Genomic DNA, 17,260 nt, shown 5'->3' with positions numbered 1-17,260 from the left:
TTGTATTGGCTTACAAGAACTCCGATAATGCTCCAAAATCTCCTATTGAATCTTTGATTGGATGGATTAGGGCGAGGAGAGCTCCATAATTCCAGTCGAATATGGAAGAGGAAACAGTTGAGGAGAGAAAAACGAGTTTTCTTTTTTCATCAACAAGGGAAAATGAAGCGTGCACTCACCTATTTCATCTGAAAATTAAGCGCCTAAATAAAAATTGAGCGTTAAATTTTATTCTGCCGTTTGAGGCGTTGCAAACTAGGACGATAGATTGCTCTTTGTAATTATTTTGCGACTTTAATTGCGACGTTACTAATACCAAGGTCACAAATACTTTTCGCGCTACAGTCGAGCGCTCATATTTTGTTTTAGTTGCGACGCTAGTGTTATATGTCGCAAAAAATATGTCGTAAAAGAGTCTTTTTCTTGTAGTGATTTATGCCTATAGATGACCTCAGTTTCCACTGTAAACTAGGTTTCACAATTCGCTCTCATCTAGGAGGCATAACTATGTCAAGATATACACTAGGGGTGGAGATGGGATGGCCATCACTAAGATGGTGATGAAGGCGTAGGTGATAATTGAAATTTGTGTGAACATTTGAACTAACAAGCTCAATTTATTAAAACAACTACAGTATTGTGCACGAAAGTCAACTACAACAACCTCCCCACTTGGGAACAGAGTAGGGTTCATCCTTATTATTACATGTCATAACATATTTAGAGTATAATAGTAGTACATGCAACAATATTCACAAACAGTATGTGATGTGGAAACATAACCAAAAGTTTGGCTAGGCATTATTACAACTAGATAAGCAAAAAGACAGAAGTAGAATCACCATATTCCATATGCAGGCTACACTATTGCCAGGCCTACTCCTCATCTGTACTACCGCCTTTGTCTCACTAGGTCCTAAAGGGTGAAAAACAAAGTGTGAGTGGATCATAATCATCTATTTAGTCAAATTCATTTCAAAAGTACTAATCCCCATTTTATAAAACTCGATATAATTTAAAACTACATATTAGTATCTGTTGCAATATATAGTTGAGAAATACATGCCAATCATAAATCAAACATAAGGAACTGGAATGCATTACTAGGATATACTAGTGCGAGTGCAAGCATGTGTGTGTTCATGAGCGTCTTCATGTGCATTGCTAGCATCTACTAGCTAATAAACTTACTCATATCTAGCCTCTACTAGAAAAAATAACACATGCAAATATCCTACTGCCGCAGATAAAGATATACTCTATATGTGATAGACCATGTGGTGGAAATAAATCAAAATATAAGTGTATATCAATTAAAATATCACCTAATCATTTCAATCTAAATCTAGTCTAATCCAAGACCAACATCAAAGGCATGTCAGTTTGTCAAAATATGTTCATCAAAACAATTTAGAAATGATCCATTCATAGAAATTTGGATCGTGTCTCCGTAACAGGCTTCTTACCTTTGTCAAGGCTAGTTAAACCTGCACTTGTAATTCACACCTTTAGTAACATTTCTAAGTTAAATTAAAGTTTTCTAAGTTAAACATGATAAAGAACTCCAGATTGGTGAAAACAGAGTGCACTGCATGATTCGAGATGTCGAATAACCTTAAGGTAGGTCTCGGGTCCTCATGCACTCTATAGACAGTTGCTATGACTCGTTACCTAGTCGTCGTCATGTGTCCATAGTTGGTAGACGCGCTGTTGTCGTTGCTTTCATCATCGGCAAACGCACCTCCGTTCTCATCATTGTCACTGGCGAGTACGCCATCGCAGTCATGCCATCCAGCTGCACATGAACAATAGCAGCCGTGGTCTAGTGTTGCCATGTGTCAGGCTGTGTGAATTCTAGTAAGATAATAGAATATACCTATTCTGTTGATGATTCTATTAGATCTAATGTAATCCGTTGTCTTCATCGTTAACACCGTTAACTTCACCACTGGTTGCTATGTTCCATGGCCAAAATCGTCGCCGGATTTTGTAGATTTTCCAAAAACATTGCAGAGCTTTGTTTAACTTAATTTTTAATCTAATTTCAACCAAAACAATACCAAAAGCTTAGAAAACTCACCTACAATTACTCTATGACATTTTGGAATCGAATCCACCTCGGATTCGTCGAAGTTTGGTCGATTTCCTTTGCCAAATTCTGAAAAATGCACACAGAGCATGTATAGAGGTTAGAAACCTCGATTTTCAGCATGAATTTAAGGGTTGGAAATGATCTTAGGTTTAGGGTCTGATGCGATGAAAGGAAGCAACAACGAGAAAGAGAAACGAATGAGGGTTATTAACAGGTATGAGGGTATTATTAGGGTTGAGTAACATGCCTCAATCCCGGTATCTTCCAAACACCAGGAACAGCACGTGTTGGCCGATACCCGAGGGTGACGAAAGCCATTTTCATATGCATATGCTAAGAACATGTAAAACATGCATACAAATTTGCTGAAAAGTAAACTCAAATAAAATACGTAACTTTAAATATAAAAAATATAAGAGAATGCACAAACATGTTTAGAGCATACAACTAATCAAGAATATTGCAAAAGGAATATTATACAATAATGAGATTACAAAGAAATGGGGTTCTACATCGAGAGAACTTGAAGTTACCGATATAGGAATGCCTCAACGTCGGGATCATAAGCCTCGTTTCTAAGTCCTGAAGGGGGCACAAAACAAGGGGTGATGGACCAAAGTTTAACATACATAATAAAATAAAACAAAATCTTTCTTCTGAACATACTAACCCCCTATTTTGAAAACTCATATAGTACTACATAGTAGGTTTTCTGAAAACGTTCGTAAATCAAATCATCATGCACTTAAATAATTGTATGGTAGTCAGAAAACCTACTTAAATATGGGTATCATAGTCACCCGAAAGACATATCCATCATGTGAAGGTGAAGTTGTACAACACTGGGTTATGCCAGTAAAGAAAAATGGTAGACCCCATCACCCTAAGGTGAAGCTGTACAACTTTGGGTTACGCCAGAGAAGAAAAAGGTACATAGCACACTGACACTAGCAGTGGCTAGTGAAGCTGTCCTGACACTGGTTTCGCTAGTGAAGGTGGTAGCATGACATAGATATCTCACTACTCATCAATTGTGTCCTATGGCCATAAATAGATACATACTCGTGTTGTGTGTATGTACTATATGATTACCCACTAAATAAGCACAGAATACATAAATCACATTTTACATATCAAATCTTGGAGCTTGAAAGCTCAAACGTCAAATCATAAATTATGTGAAACCATAAATTCATATTCGTAAATCCATCATATATCATAAAGCGTAAAAAGCCATGGTTCACAAATCTTTCATAAATGTAAATTCAATAATTCATAAACATTTAACGTAATTTCAATAAATTGTAAATAATTTATGAAACGTAAAATCATATGAAATCATGCTTTTCATGAATGCATGCCTAGAATTTTTATAAAGCATGCAATTTAAGAAGGGGTCCATTCACAGATACTTCGTCACCAAAGAGCAATTCAAACTAGAAAGGACGGGGTCGCCACTAACAAACACACCTAAGCATATAAAGGGACCAATTAGTAAAACCCCATCAAAATGATTAAATTTGGGAAAACGGAGCGCGGATTCAGAATTAGGGCGTCAAAATACCCTAAGAGAGGTCCTGGGCAAATTTTTTAAAAAGTCAATGGGAAACCCAAAAAGTCAACTATGCCGGTCAACTATGTTAAAACTTCAGAATTTCACTAAACGGATGGCAAAAACGGACTTGGGAAGTTGAAATTAGTCTAGGAGGATTCCTGGAAAAATTTCGTAAACATTGACGCAAGGAATATTTCAAGAATATTTCAAGGAATATTTTAGAGAAAATTACAAGAATATTCCAACTGGATCTGGGTCGGATCAAGGTAAACATGTTGGGTCAACAGGTCACTGGGTCGATCTAGGTTTTGGGTTAGCGGGTCGAGTCGACCCGGTTTGTCGGAAAACCCATTGGAAACTAGGTATACTCGCTGGATTTTTTGGGAAATTTTCAAATGGACATAACTCTTTCATTTCTCATCCAAATTTGATCCATAATATATCAAAACGAAGCTAGAGAAGAGTAGAACAAGATTATACATATTTGGAAGCCAAAAGGTGGCCGAAATGGCCGAAAAAAACTTGCAAAGCACCAGAGTTTCGCCAAAAAATTGGGGAAGCTTTCCCCGAGATGTTTATGTGTCCAAACAACATCAAAACGTCTCAAAAACAACCCAAACATAGTCCTAGACACAATCTGCAAATTTTTAGGAAGGTTTCAACCCTTACCATTGCCGAATATGGCGAGAACTCGCTGGAGAAACCCAAGCACAATGGCAGTGCCACAATACTGAGAGGGAGGAGGAGGAGGAGAACTCAGTCAGGATGGTTGGTGTAGTTGCTATCATAGTTGGTGGTGGTTGTGAACTACCTAGGGAGGAGAAGTGAGGGAGGTTTGAGAGTGAGGGAGCTGACGAAAGAGAGGTGAGCGAGAGTGAGAGGGTTCACGGGGAAGAAAAGAAAAGAGAGAAAAAGAGAGGGAAAGGAAAAATGGAGAGGGCCGGGATGTTGGAAATGTGTCATAAAGCCAATCATATGGTGATACTTTACGGATATTTCACATGTTAAACTAATCTAGCTTAAAATAAAGGGCAAAGCTTATTGTTTAAAGCCGTCTCGTATAAATGTTATATGCTTAAACGATAAGTTCAAGGAATATGTAATTGGGAGAATGTGATCTAAAAAAGTTAGATTCATGAGACCATTCTCTTTTGTATACATATCCTAAACGTTCCTGATCATAGGATTGCCAATTGGGCATTGACAGTCCGTTAAGATTAGTACGTGCTATGTCTTCTCTTTGAGAGAGTGACTGGTCTCGAGTCATTGGTGTGATTGACAACAAGATAAGCATGTAGGTGCTCAATAGAGAATGAGTCCACTGAACGCGATCAACAAGGAGTTCTCGTACTCATGTCACATGAAAGCTCATGGTTAGGATAATGCAAAGTAGTCATTTGACTTGAGGCATCATAGTTGTCTTATGGTTAGGTCCTTGATCTTTGACTATGTCAAAGTCACTTCGTCAAATGGTGTTGACGGCATAGTTGGGGTTAAGCCACTTAGCCATGGAGGCAAGTAAATCCACAACAAGGGATCTCTAACATTCAAACTGTTTGAGGGAGAATACTATGATATGATTAATAATCTTTGGCCATAGTATGAATGAGATTTAGGAATTCGTTCCAAATCACATTCAAGGTAATTATATAAGCAAGAGAATCACATTGGATAGTAGACATGGATAAACTATCAAATCAAACAATGTGGTGAAGAGTATTGTATTAGAGAAAGACTGTATTGCATTGTAATCCTAAACTGAATAGGTTCTCCACCTCTTCTGATTAGCTTTGGTAGCCATGACATACTGCTAGGTGTCACTCATGGTTTGTGAAACCCTAAAGGTGTATAATCACTAAAGGGAGAATTGAAAAGTAAGTTTCAATTCACAATCGATTTGAATAGTTCTAATCGCCCATTGCCTTGCTAAAAGGAACCTAATGGATCATACACCGTGTAAGGTAGAGATTGAAGAAACAACGGAGATGAGTAAGAATAATTAAATGGTTTAATTATTTATGGCTATGATTAATTAATATGTTAATTAATCAAATGAATAAGTTTGTTTTAGACCTCGGGTTAGTTTTGGGCCTCAAGGCCCAATGGGCTTTGAATGTCAAGTCCAATAACTCAAGTTGTATGACAACTTGAAAATACAAAGGGCATGAAAGCCCAATGAACCCACATGACCGACCATAGAGAGTGTGAGGGAGAATTTGTTTTAATTTCAATTATGCCACTCAATGTAAGTAGCTATACAAAAGAAATTATAACCCATTCCCTCATAAAGGTTTTCTAGAGAGAAAAGAGAAAAATACAAAAATCTCTCTCTTCTCTTAGGAGGCCAGCCACCCTAGGAAGAATGGACTAGCATCCATTTCTTCCTAGGTCACTCATCTCTTCCTCAATGCTTTCCTTAGTGTGGAAACTTAGAGGTTCCATTTATTGGGAACTTGGAGAATCTGTTCCTTCACTCATATCCAAGAAGTCATGGAGCCAAGAAGCAAAGTTCCTCCATCCACATCCATGGAGCCAAGAAGCAAGGAGACTAAGGAAAAAAGGCCCTCACATGGGTGAATATTCTTTGCTAAGCAAAGATGTGCTTCGATGGTATAAAAGTTTCTCAACTCTTTTATTTAAGATTTGAGTTGAGTCTTGGTTCACCACAACTACTAGGCCTTGAATTTCATGTGTAAAGTTTTGTTTTTGAGTGCATACAAGGATGATTCCGTCATTAATTGTTAATTGCATGCATATGTTGCTCAAATGAACTTGTTTTCACAAATTATTCCTTCACGGGAGACAAGGAGGGTAGGGGTGGGCACTATTGGCTCACCAAACAAGGCAAGAAAAGACGAAACGGAAAATACCTCGCGAAACATAAAATTATCGAAATGCCCTCAACGTTTTGAATTCCATAAAATCTTTGTTCTAGCTCCAAATTCAATTTCGCTTGCGCCCACACATTTGTAGCGATGAGTACTACAAGGATATGCTAACAAAATGGGTTAAATGTCACAAAATACGAGGGTCAATGAAAGTTTACAATTTCGCCTCAAAGGGCATTTTCGTAAGTTCACACTTTTAAAATTAATAAAAATGTAAAATTAGGAACGGATTGTTACATTGAGAAAGTTTCATTAAACACTACTGTTCACTCTATCTCTTTTGAAAACAATAGGTTTTGAGAAACAGGGTTTTGCTGCTTATGTTTTGATCCAAATTTTGGGAAAAAAAAGTGCACTTTTATATTTACCAACACATTTTGCACTCTAAATTTTTTTCATAGCTACTTTTTGAAAAATTTAAGCAATCCATAGGTTGGAGGGTCCATCGCAGTATCCAGTTATCGACGCCTATTCCATCTCACCTACTTTGCTTCACCTTATGTCCACTTCAGGGATTAGGATTCTTTTTCCTTTTCTTTCCATCTCCTTCCCTCCCTTCTTCTCATATTCTCTATTTTGTCTTTTCCTTTTTTATATAAAATTAATAGAAGATATTAATATAACTTAACCATGATTGTTTAAATACGAGAAAAAAGAAAGAGAGGAAAAAAAGGAGAAGAGAATCTTACTCCCCACTTCAGCAGGTCACTCCCACCCCGACCCACTGCAAAAGTTTCACTCCCACTCCACGCCAATATAAATAATAAAATATATACGCACTCCATTCCCTCGAGCTCACACTCTATTCATTTTGCCCTCATAGAGCTTCTCTGCTCGCCTCGCCGGGTATTTGAGGCGTTGACGGCATTGCCTTCTGCTCTCTGCTTCCTACTTTGCCGTTCGCTAATTGCTGTTCGTACAGTTTCCTGCAGCTTCAATGGCGGCTCCATTGGAGCTAATTGCATATACCTACTAATTTATACGCTCTTTGTTTTGTAAGTCCATTTTCGTTTAATTGTTTTTCATTTCTCTACGTTGAAATTTATGATTTTAGATGCCATTGTGTTTATTTGAGTTGATGGTATTCAAAATTTGAATTTTGAGATGGGTTTTGTTGATAGGCGTTTTCAATTTGGTTACATTACATTTGGTGGTCGTTTATTTTCTGGTTGGTTGCTGAGAAAGTGTGGGAAATTGCAAAAGATTTAAAATTGGAACTTTCGTTGTTTAACTGACTGAAACTACTATCAAGGCGGAAGAAAGGGCATAAAAAAAACCCACCCGGTATCATAAAATTCAATGTTCAAACTTACTAAGCAAAGCACAAATTTCTTTCCTTCTTTTTCTTTTTCCTTTATAATTTTTTAATTTCATAAATATTTTGTGCATCAACTTTAATTGATTAAATAACATGAGTGAAAATTAACAAAAAAAAAAAAAAAAAAGGTGTAATTTTGCACCACTTCACGATGGGTCTTCCATCTCGTATTCATATTTTGTGCATCCTCACCCAGCCATGGAATATTTTGTGCATCCTCAATGAGTCATCCTCATCGTCCAGAAACCTTGACACCTTCAAATCTCAATGATCTTTTCACGTCCCAGGTCTCATCCCCTCGATTTGCTGAACAACTTGCATACTCACCTGCTTTCTCAACCTCGAAAATATCTGGTGTTCGTAATCAACTCCAGCAGCAGCAAACCATGTTATCTCCTTCCAGAACAAATGTGTTCTCTCCAAGGACGGTTGACCAGAATCTCCTGCAAGCTTCATTTGGTCATTCCTCACCGAGGATGATGTCACCTCAAAGCATAAAGCCTCTTTCTCCAGTAGGCACTAGGGTTTCCACTCTTGCTCAGCGCAAGAAGCAGAAGCCGCTATACAACCCCAACTCATGTGATGTTGGATCCAATGGTGTTGGTTCCCCTGTACCTTCTATATCAAAATGGGAGTCTACCTAGATTGGTGTGTCCGAACAGATGAGCTGGGTCATTTAAAAAAAATTCGATTATACTGAACATAATGTCGACGAGCCTGATGTTTCATGGGTTCAGTCTCTGGTGAAGGAATCATTGTCTGATGCAAAGTAAATCACATTTGTTCCAGAATCAGGCACACCGCTACCTATCGGGTGTTCTAGTTAAATGCCTCTCCTAGTGAAAATAATGATCATGCAGTTTCCAAAGCATTGATTGAGCAGTTGCAGTGGTTGATTAACATGTTGCTTGGTGAAAATGAAACCATTTTTACAGAGCGCGGAGGTAGCTACAACAGAAATACAATTTCTTGAGTTGGTTGGTGATAGTAACAATAGGAGAAATGAAAACTCCCATTTGGGTTATGAGAAGACCAAACCAGGTGAAGGATCTTCTCTCCCACATCTATCATGATGTTAAGTATTTTTTTTTTTTTTTTTCTGTCCTTAAATAATTTGTTCTTTAAAAGTAAAACTGCAAAAGCTCTTGTTCTACCATTTTTTGATACTGTAATGGAATCGAGGAAAAATATATTCATCTATTTTCCTGTATTGCGCGCTCTATTTTTTGAATGCTTTGGATTAGTCCCAGTGAACAAAGTAGAACATATTCTTCCAAGAAAGAGAAAGATAGAGTTGCACAATTTGCACGTGTTGCGATTTTTCAAGTATACTTTGAGGTATTCTATACTCTGGAGTTTTTAATCGTTTGATCATTTAATCAAGAATACAATTACCAAGACGTAACGATTAAAAACCCCGCATAGAATCTGAAATAAATTATTGCAGAGGCAGATGGTGATAGTCTTGACACTTCCTTCTTGATGTATATTACATGTTATTCTTCTCAAAATTATGCCTTCAATATCCAATTCTTTCTTATCTTTGATTATCTCTTCATTTGCTTTTCCCCTCCATTTGTTTGTTTCCTTATTTCTCTGTTTCATGGTGAGGTGAATTCCAATGGGGGTTATGATTAGATGTGATGCTGGACCACTTATGCAATGATATATTTTTCGAACGTTGAAAACAGAAGTACCACTAAATTATTTGTCCGGTTTCTCCATTCGTTAGCACTTGATTTTCTCCTTGATTGAATCTGATTTTGATTAATATTTCAATTACATGATACGATTCCATTTGAATTGCACAGAAGTTCAATTCCTATTCGGTTCTCCAGTCACTATGGACCTGTGGTTACAATTTTATAAGAAATATGCAGAGAAGGTGCAATCCCTTCTCAACATATACTCATAAACTCGAACCAAATTTTGATCAAGGGTTTCCCCAACAGGACAAGTTACATGCAAATTTACTTTTTATATGATTTATCTACATGTAAATAAAATCGGAAGAATGCAAGGAATGGAAGCGAAAAAAACTTTTTTAACTTTCGAGTAAGTAAAACTGGGTTAGCGATTACGCCCGGAGGAATTCCCAGGGTCCTGTTCTTGTTCCTATCCTGCAATTTGCATACCAAAATTTTAAGTTAGTTATGGGAATTTTTGTGTTTCAACGGGTGTGCGGGCGAAAACAGTAAGATTATACCTCCAAAATCCGGCCAATGTCCGGAGACTCATATAGATGGCCAAAGCAACCCAGATTCCGATGAATCCATTAGTAGAGGAGAGTATAAACAGAACTAAGATGCTGACAATAGCCACCAGAATCTGGAGAAAATCGTGAACATCACGTTAACTTGTGTCCCAAGAAACTGAATGTGGTGCTTCTCCTCTAAGCTTTTACTTAGCTGCAAATCATTACTTGAATTACAAGAAAGTGATGCAATACTTGCCATGGAAAAGGCTGAGTAAGCAAAATCAGACGCTCCAAAGTTGACACCGTCTAAAACAAACGCCAGGGTATTGAGGGGTTGAGTAGCTGCAACAAACTGATTTCGAATTTGAAGATTGTTAGTTCAAATCAAAATGTCATTTAGGATCTAAGAAATGTCAGCGGAAGCATTGTTTTCTGTTTTGAGACAAGGGGACTTACCGGAATACCTACGCCAATGAGATGTAGCACACTGACATCTCTGGTGAATAACCTTGCCCCATATTGCAAACCCACTCCCAGTATAGCAGCGAGCATCAACCCCAATACAAATCCCAGCTGCAGTGTAAACGCAATTACGAATTTTTAGAGAAACTGACATCATATGGAATCCATATTTGATCCTTCTGAAAAATGATTACGCACCTGTAACACTCGGGATGCAGTGGCTGTTGCCTTATTGTAGTCTTTTTTCGCAAATGCACTTGCAAGTATGGCCTGAAAGTGGAGCCAAAAATTTCAGTGTGAAGGTAGTTGATCATCATCGGTTCTGATTAAACTTAACTGTCTAATTGAAAAACTAGAAGTTGATCATTTCTATCTATTTACTAAAGGTTTTCTAACTAATTTAGTAAATATCCATATTGCAGTAGTCTCATGCATTAACGAAATGATATCCGACCTGTCCAGCAACAGCCAGCCCATCGGCTAGAAGGGAAGTTGCCAACCAAATCTGCAAACAGACCTGAAATGCCGCCATGGGTGTCGGTCCCTGCCGTGCAGCCAACGATGCGGCCAGTGTCACACAAAATGTAGCAGCAATGACCCTCATTAATAATAGAAAACCTGGAGGGAAGAAAGGACTAATGGGGTATCAACTTCATAATTAACTCTATCTTTTAACAAACGCTTCCAATGTTTTCGGCTCATTAAAACCAAGGCCCAAGGATTCGAGTCACAACTGCCAGTTACAGAATAAAATCCTTACCGTTTTTAAGAAATCGACTAAATTCCAGATGTTTGATACTTGGGGGTAATAGATCAACTTCAGCTGCTAATCTCCGCAAGAGTATGAAACATATCAAGTACCTGCAATTACCATTTTAACAATAAGAGGCAAAGCTGACATACAATGCATAATTCCAGAGAGCGCACACAACACAATAGGACCTAAAACAAACACGAAACTTGGGAGAGAAGATAGATGAAACTTACTGAGATATAACATGAGCAATAGCTGCACCGCTGACGCCCAGATGGAAAACAAAAATAAATATTGGATCTAAAATTATATTTGTTACATCTCCTGCCACTGAATTTAAGCAGATCATTAATTTATGCATTAGAAAGCTGAATAATGTTTTATTCTGGTGAAATCGATTAGGTCAGAAACGAAAGTTGAACTCCATTAAGGTATACCAGTGGCATATAAAGGAGTTTTTGTATCCTTGAACCCACGGAAGATCCCTTGCATAGCGAGCGAAAGAAGAACTGCAGGAGCACCGAGTGACCTCAGCATCAAATACTGCTGTGCAGGTTTTAGCATAGGGGAATCCTAAACAAACAATAGTTCCGTCTGTTATTAGAAGTTAGAGAACACAGCATTTTAGCGCTTGATAAGAAATGTTATTAAGTAAAACCATAAGCCAAAAAGAAAAGTATTCACTTACAGAACCGACTCCCATAAAGTTCAAAAGAGGTTTTGCGCCAGCTATGAGAAATATGGCCTGGATAAGGCCAAGGATGCTGCCAATAACCATTGCTGATGATGCTGACGGCATGTACCTTTTTTGATAATCGTTTTTAACGATTTCAAAGCTTGCAACAACTGATTTTGAGTTGTATGCGTTCTGAGTGGTATCTGAGAAATAATATCGAAGAAAAAAAAAATTATCAAGGAAGAAGCTTTTAGATCTATGTAGTCATATTCTGTGAGTCTTTACACACTGCATACGAAGTACATTATAGAAAAACATGGAGCATACTGCTTTCTGGAATCAACTGTTCTGTTTCATCATTCATTGATGAACCAGTTTCCAGGTAATCGTTGTCATTCGCCTTGGGACTCACTGTTCCCATAGCATCCTCTTCGGCAACAAAAGACGTTGTGACACTAACAAGTGGGAATATTGCAATTTTTGATACTTGATTGAACAAAGCAATAGAAACTCCTACAGCAGCAAGCTCCACTGGACCTTTAAACATTAAGACAATTTATTTCAAATTGAAGAACATACGCAATGTTGAAATGAAAGAAAAAAATGAGGAAGGAAAGTACCTATTTGGCCAATGAATGCTGTGTCGACTAGAGAAGCGATTGGATCAGCTGTCAAAGCTAGCGCTGCAGGCAATGCAATTGACGCTATTTCTAACCCAAGTTTGTCCAAATTAAAAACACATCTACGCATAAAAGAGAGAGAATCCAAGTATTAGATAGACCATCTATTTCCAACTTTAGAACATACATTAACTCACTCATACAATCCTTTTCGGTCGTTTCAATTGTAATTACAATTCATTTGATAACTTTATACGTTGATGAAATTGTAGGACTACAGATATGTCAGGAAAGGGAATGATAGCTACTTTTTCTTAATTGCAATAATAAAATCATTTGGAATGTGGCTCTTGGATCAAACATATCAGAGGTAAGAAAGTCTGAGCTGGTCTAGCCATGAATAAAATAAATTACAACAGCCAACGGATGCGAGTAAAAGCTCGCGTTGCTAATAGGAAGTACTTTTCACTGCTTTTCTGCTTTGTTCAGTCAAACAAAAACTCTAATTACAAACCAAGGGACCTCCTAAACAGGAAAAAGAAATGTAAAATGCATAAAACCGATTGAAATGATTACCCGCAATCCTTGAAGAAAATGTAGATAGAAGTTTTCCTTGTGTTCCCATACGAATATGAACCATCTTCTTCTTCAGCCATCAGTTCGATAGCCGATTCAATGAATTTCTTTTTCACCGATGTTACAGCACCGTTGTTTAATGGAAGCCGAATTATCGAAGCTATGGCGATAAAATTGATAGACGAAAATTCACAAATTGTGATGCAGGCCCTGCAGATTATGGTGTCTGCCAATTCATAACTCGATTTCTTACCAACCTAAAACATTCAACTCAAAGAAATCACAGACGAAGATTTATCACCAGATAAAGTAGAATAAAAGAAAGTTGGGTTCTAAAATTAATATTCAAACTGAGAAAATTATAGAAGCTTTAGAAAATTAAAGAAGTATGTTTCACTTGAACAATTCTCCAATGAAATTCCAACCTTCAAACTAAACATTCAAATTCAAAGGCTTGTAAGTTGTAACACTTTCAAACCTTTACAAGGAAAACAATCAAATTAAAGTCTGAATAAATGAAGCGAAAATGAGGGCGTACCGAGTTGACTAGGTCAACGTGCTTTCTCGTCTACAACCAAGTTCGAATTCCTCCCCTGCAAATATCATCCAGTTTTCGATAACTCTACAGAATATCACTTGAACTGAAGAAAAAATTTCTCAGTGTAGAAAAAAAACTAACCAAGAATTTAAAGAAGGAAAAAATAATGTAAAGAAATTAAGACATGAAAAGTAAAACTGAATGACCTTTGAACTTTGAAGAGCTTTGAAAGTTGAACAACGATGGTGTGCGTGCGTGTTGAATTTAGGTACAAATTCCAAAGTCCATGAGAGAAAAGACCTTCACAACAGAAACGGACCAACTGAGGCAGGCTCTGCTCTTTCCGTGTACGTTAGAGAGAAAGCTGTCGGAGTCAGGCTCTTCCTGGCCCGTTTATACCTCCCTCCAATGAATATTCTTTTTTTTGTTATTATTATTATTATTATTATTAGCGAGTAATGCTCTACTTATTATTTATTTATTCATTCACTTGTACCATCTTTCTAATAGAGTTAGAGTCTGCCAACGCATGTGAGTTCGGTAAAAATTAGTGGTAAGAGTAGCATTTTGGTTATTATTTACTATTACATTTCTGCTAGTTTTATAAATACTACGACAATAACAATAAAGTCTTATCCTATTTAGTGGGGTCGGCTATATGAATCTTAGAACACTATTGCGCTAGGTTTTATGTCATGTTTTTTGTTAGATCCAAGTAGTCCAAGTCTTTTCTTAGAGTCTCTGTCCAAATCTTCCTAGGCTTTCTTCTACTCCCTTGATCCAGGCTCTGTTTCGTAATCATATCCTCTAACTGAAGTGACTGTAGGTCTTCATTTCACATGTCCAAACTGCCTTATCCCATTTTCGCTTATAAATAACTTTATATGTGTCATAAACCCCTCAGTTTGAGCTTCATTGATGTCTCGAAGTAGGTTCTTCTTGGCCAATAAGTGGCCACTTGTAATATAAGTTATGGTAGGGTCTCAACCTTATATGGGCAAAGGATTTTTATCACAAATGGCCCCTAAAATTGACCATCACCATCAAAATGGTCCTTGAAATTAAAAATCAATCAATGTAGTCCCTAAAAATAGGTGTCGCAAATCAATGTGGTCATTCCGTCACAATTCTATTGAAAATTTCGTTAAGTGCTGATGTGGCACATAAATGGGCCCTACAAGATTTACGGATTTTTATCATAAATGGTCCCTGAAATTGACCTACACCATCAAGATGGTCCTTGAAATTAACCCACACCTCAATATGGTCTATGAAATTGAAAATCAATCAATGTAGTCTTTGAAAATAGGTGTTGCAAATCAAAATAATCATTTCGCCACAATTTTGTAAAAAAAATTGTTATGTGTGCTGATGTGGGTTTAATAATTGATTAAAAAAGTTGTCTAAATACCTTTTTGCACAATGAATTTTTTTTCTTCTTATAATAGGGCCTACTTCGAAGATACATCCCTTCCATAAATTCTCAAAGGCACAAGGCTTAACCAAGGTCTAAGAGGGTGTGTGGAAATAGTTTTCAACCAACAATGGACGCACCTCGATTATAACCTCATTATCTCAAGGCAAACCTCGTCGTTCTTTGCATCACCAGACCGCCAGGGAAGTGTTGAACAAGCTCTTAACGATTAAGATTGTGAGGATGTTGATCGCCTAAATGTTAACGGTGATGTCTTAGTTTTAACAACCCGTTTCGAAAATTTCATTTTAATTAGTTAAAATTACGAAAATACCCTGAACATTGACTTGCGTTGACTTTCGTCCATTGACATATTCGAATTCTTCGTTTATTGTATTTCCGTAGCTCTCATTGATACGAACACATATGAGCGAACAAAATCGAATTTGGAGCTAAAACGAAGCTCCTACAATTTTTGAACGACAAAGGCATTTTTGTAATTTCACAAGTGGAGATATTTCTCCACTTTTGGACCTCTACATAGGTGACATGTGGCACCCTATGTCTGGTGCCCTTTTTCTTCCTTCCCTGTGATCTCTCTCTAGAACTCTCTTCCTTTTCTCTCTCGTCTTCACTCTTCTCTCCTCTTCGGCAAACTCACACACACCCACCTACATACACATAGATCACCACCATCACATCCATACCATTATCACCACCTGGACCTTCTCTCTCCCTTCACCTCTTCGATATCACTCTCTCTTATTCTTAGCACTGTGCTAGTGAGCTCCGACGAGATCCCAAGCTTTTCAGACCTAGGTAAGGCTCCAAACGTTCCTAAATCTTTGTGATTCATGTTTAGAAGTAGGTTTAGGTAGTTTTTGAAATAATTTGGTGACTTTTTTGACCTAGAAACCACTCGAAAGGATCTCTTTAGTTTTTCCGGTGAAGGATCGACGGTTGCAAGCGATTTCCGGCCGATTCTGACCTCGACATCATCCCTTTCTGGTATGACTCGAATCCTCACTTCTGTTGGAAGTATGCCCACAAAGCCACTCATTTGATGTAATAGCTTTTGGAATACTTATTGTGTTAAATTATTATATGTTTAATGAAGGGCAAAGCTTATTGTTAATCACTATTTATTGTATTATGTGTTTAAGCAATAAGGGAATCCAAGGAATGTATTTAATCTAAGAGAGAAGTGATCTAAGTAAGTTAGATTAACGAGATCCTTCTCTTATGTTCATTCCTAAAACATTCATAGCCATAGGATTACCAATTGGGCATTGATAATCTGCTAAGGTTAGTATGTGTTACGTTAACTTAAGCGTGAGTATGACTAGTCTCAAGTCATTTAGTGTTGGACATTGAGACAAACACATAGGTGCTCAAAAGGTAATTTAGTACATTGAACCACAATCAAAAGAGAGTTCAAACATACATGTCATGTAAGAACTCAAAAGTTGCAATATGCAAAGTAGTCATTTGACCTGAGGCATCATAGATGTCTAATGGTTAGGTCCTTGATCTTTGATCATGTCAAAGGCATTCCATCGAAAGTGTCCATGACAATGTTGGGGTTAAGCTATCTAGTTATGTAGGCATATGAATGCACAACAAGGGATCTTTAACCTTCCATGGTGGAGGAAGAATACTCTGAGATATGATTCGGGAGTCTTTCGCCAAAGTATACGAATATGACTTAGGAAGTTTGTTCCAAATCATATTCAATTGAATCATATAGAAGTATCACATTAGATAGTAGACATGAAACAAAATATCAGTCAAACAATGTGATTAAGAGTATTGCATTAGAGAAGGACTGTATTGCATTGTAATTGTAACTGGATAGGTTATCCAACCACTTGTACTTCGCTTGGGTAGCCATGACATATTGCTAGGTGTCACTCATGGTTTGTGGAAACCCTGAAGATTAGAAAACACTAATCTTCATCATAGGGAGTATTGAAATGTAGTTTCAATTCACAATTGATTGTTAAGAGTAACAATCACCCACTGCCTCGCTAATTGGAACCTAATGGATTGTACAACGAGTAAGGATGAAAGTGAAGAAATATAAATGAGATGGATAAGCAATTAAATGGTTTAATTGGGAATGGTCAACATTAATTAATTAGTTAATTAATTATACGAAAGGTTCGTATTG

General features: G+C 37.3%; 1 protein-coding gene across 11 annotated transcripts; it reads right to left on the bottom strand.

The window, feature by feature from the left end:
- Positions 1–9,600: 9,600 nt before the first annotated feature.
- Positions 9,601–14,062, bottom strand: LOC103940534 (protein DETOXIFICATION 42-like). Of its 11 annotated transcripts, none has more exons than XM_048574833.1 (15): positions 13,883–14,061; positions 13,677–13,779; positions 13,139–13,408; positions 12,563–12,684; positions 12,270–12,479; positions 11,955–12,145; positions 11,704–11,839; positions 11,500–11,596; positions 11,273–11,373; positions 10,967–11,130; positions 10,711–10,782; positions 10,507–10,623; positions 10,307–10,402; positions 10,060–10,181; positions 9,601–9,973 (listed from the first exon to the last, which is right to left on the bottom strand). In XM_048574833.1, the coding sequence occupies exons 3-15, from the start codon at positions 13,216–13,218 to the stop codon at positions 9,931–9,933; spliced, it is 1,551 nt and encodes a 516-aa protein (XP_048430790.1). In that variant the 5' UTR covers positions 13,219–13,408; positions 13,677–13,779; positions 13,883–14,061; the 3' UTR covers positions 9,601–9,930. The 11 variants fall into 11 exon arrangements, with proteins under 11 accessions (XP_048430790.1, XP_018501335.2, XP_048430794.1 ...); XM_018645819.2 differs by having other exon boundaries at positions 13,139–13,395; XM_048574837.1 differs by having other exon boundaries at positions 13,139–13,364.
- Positions 14,063–17,260: the final 3,198 nt, after the last annotated feature.

The sequence above is a fragment of a genome, unplaced genomic scaffold (assembly GCF_019419815.1).
Source record: "Pyrus x bretschneideri cultivar Hongxiangsu unplaced genomic scaffold, Pyrus_bretschneideri_v1 Contig75, whole genome shotgun sequence".
NCBI lineage: Eukaryota > Viridiplantae > Streptophyta > Magnoliopsida > Rosales > Rosaceae > Pyrus > Pyrus x bretschneideri.
The sequence above is the reverse complement of the archived record's forward strand: the minus strand, read 5'-3'. Positions and strand labels throughout refer to the sequence as shown.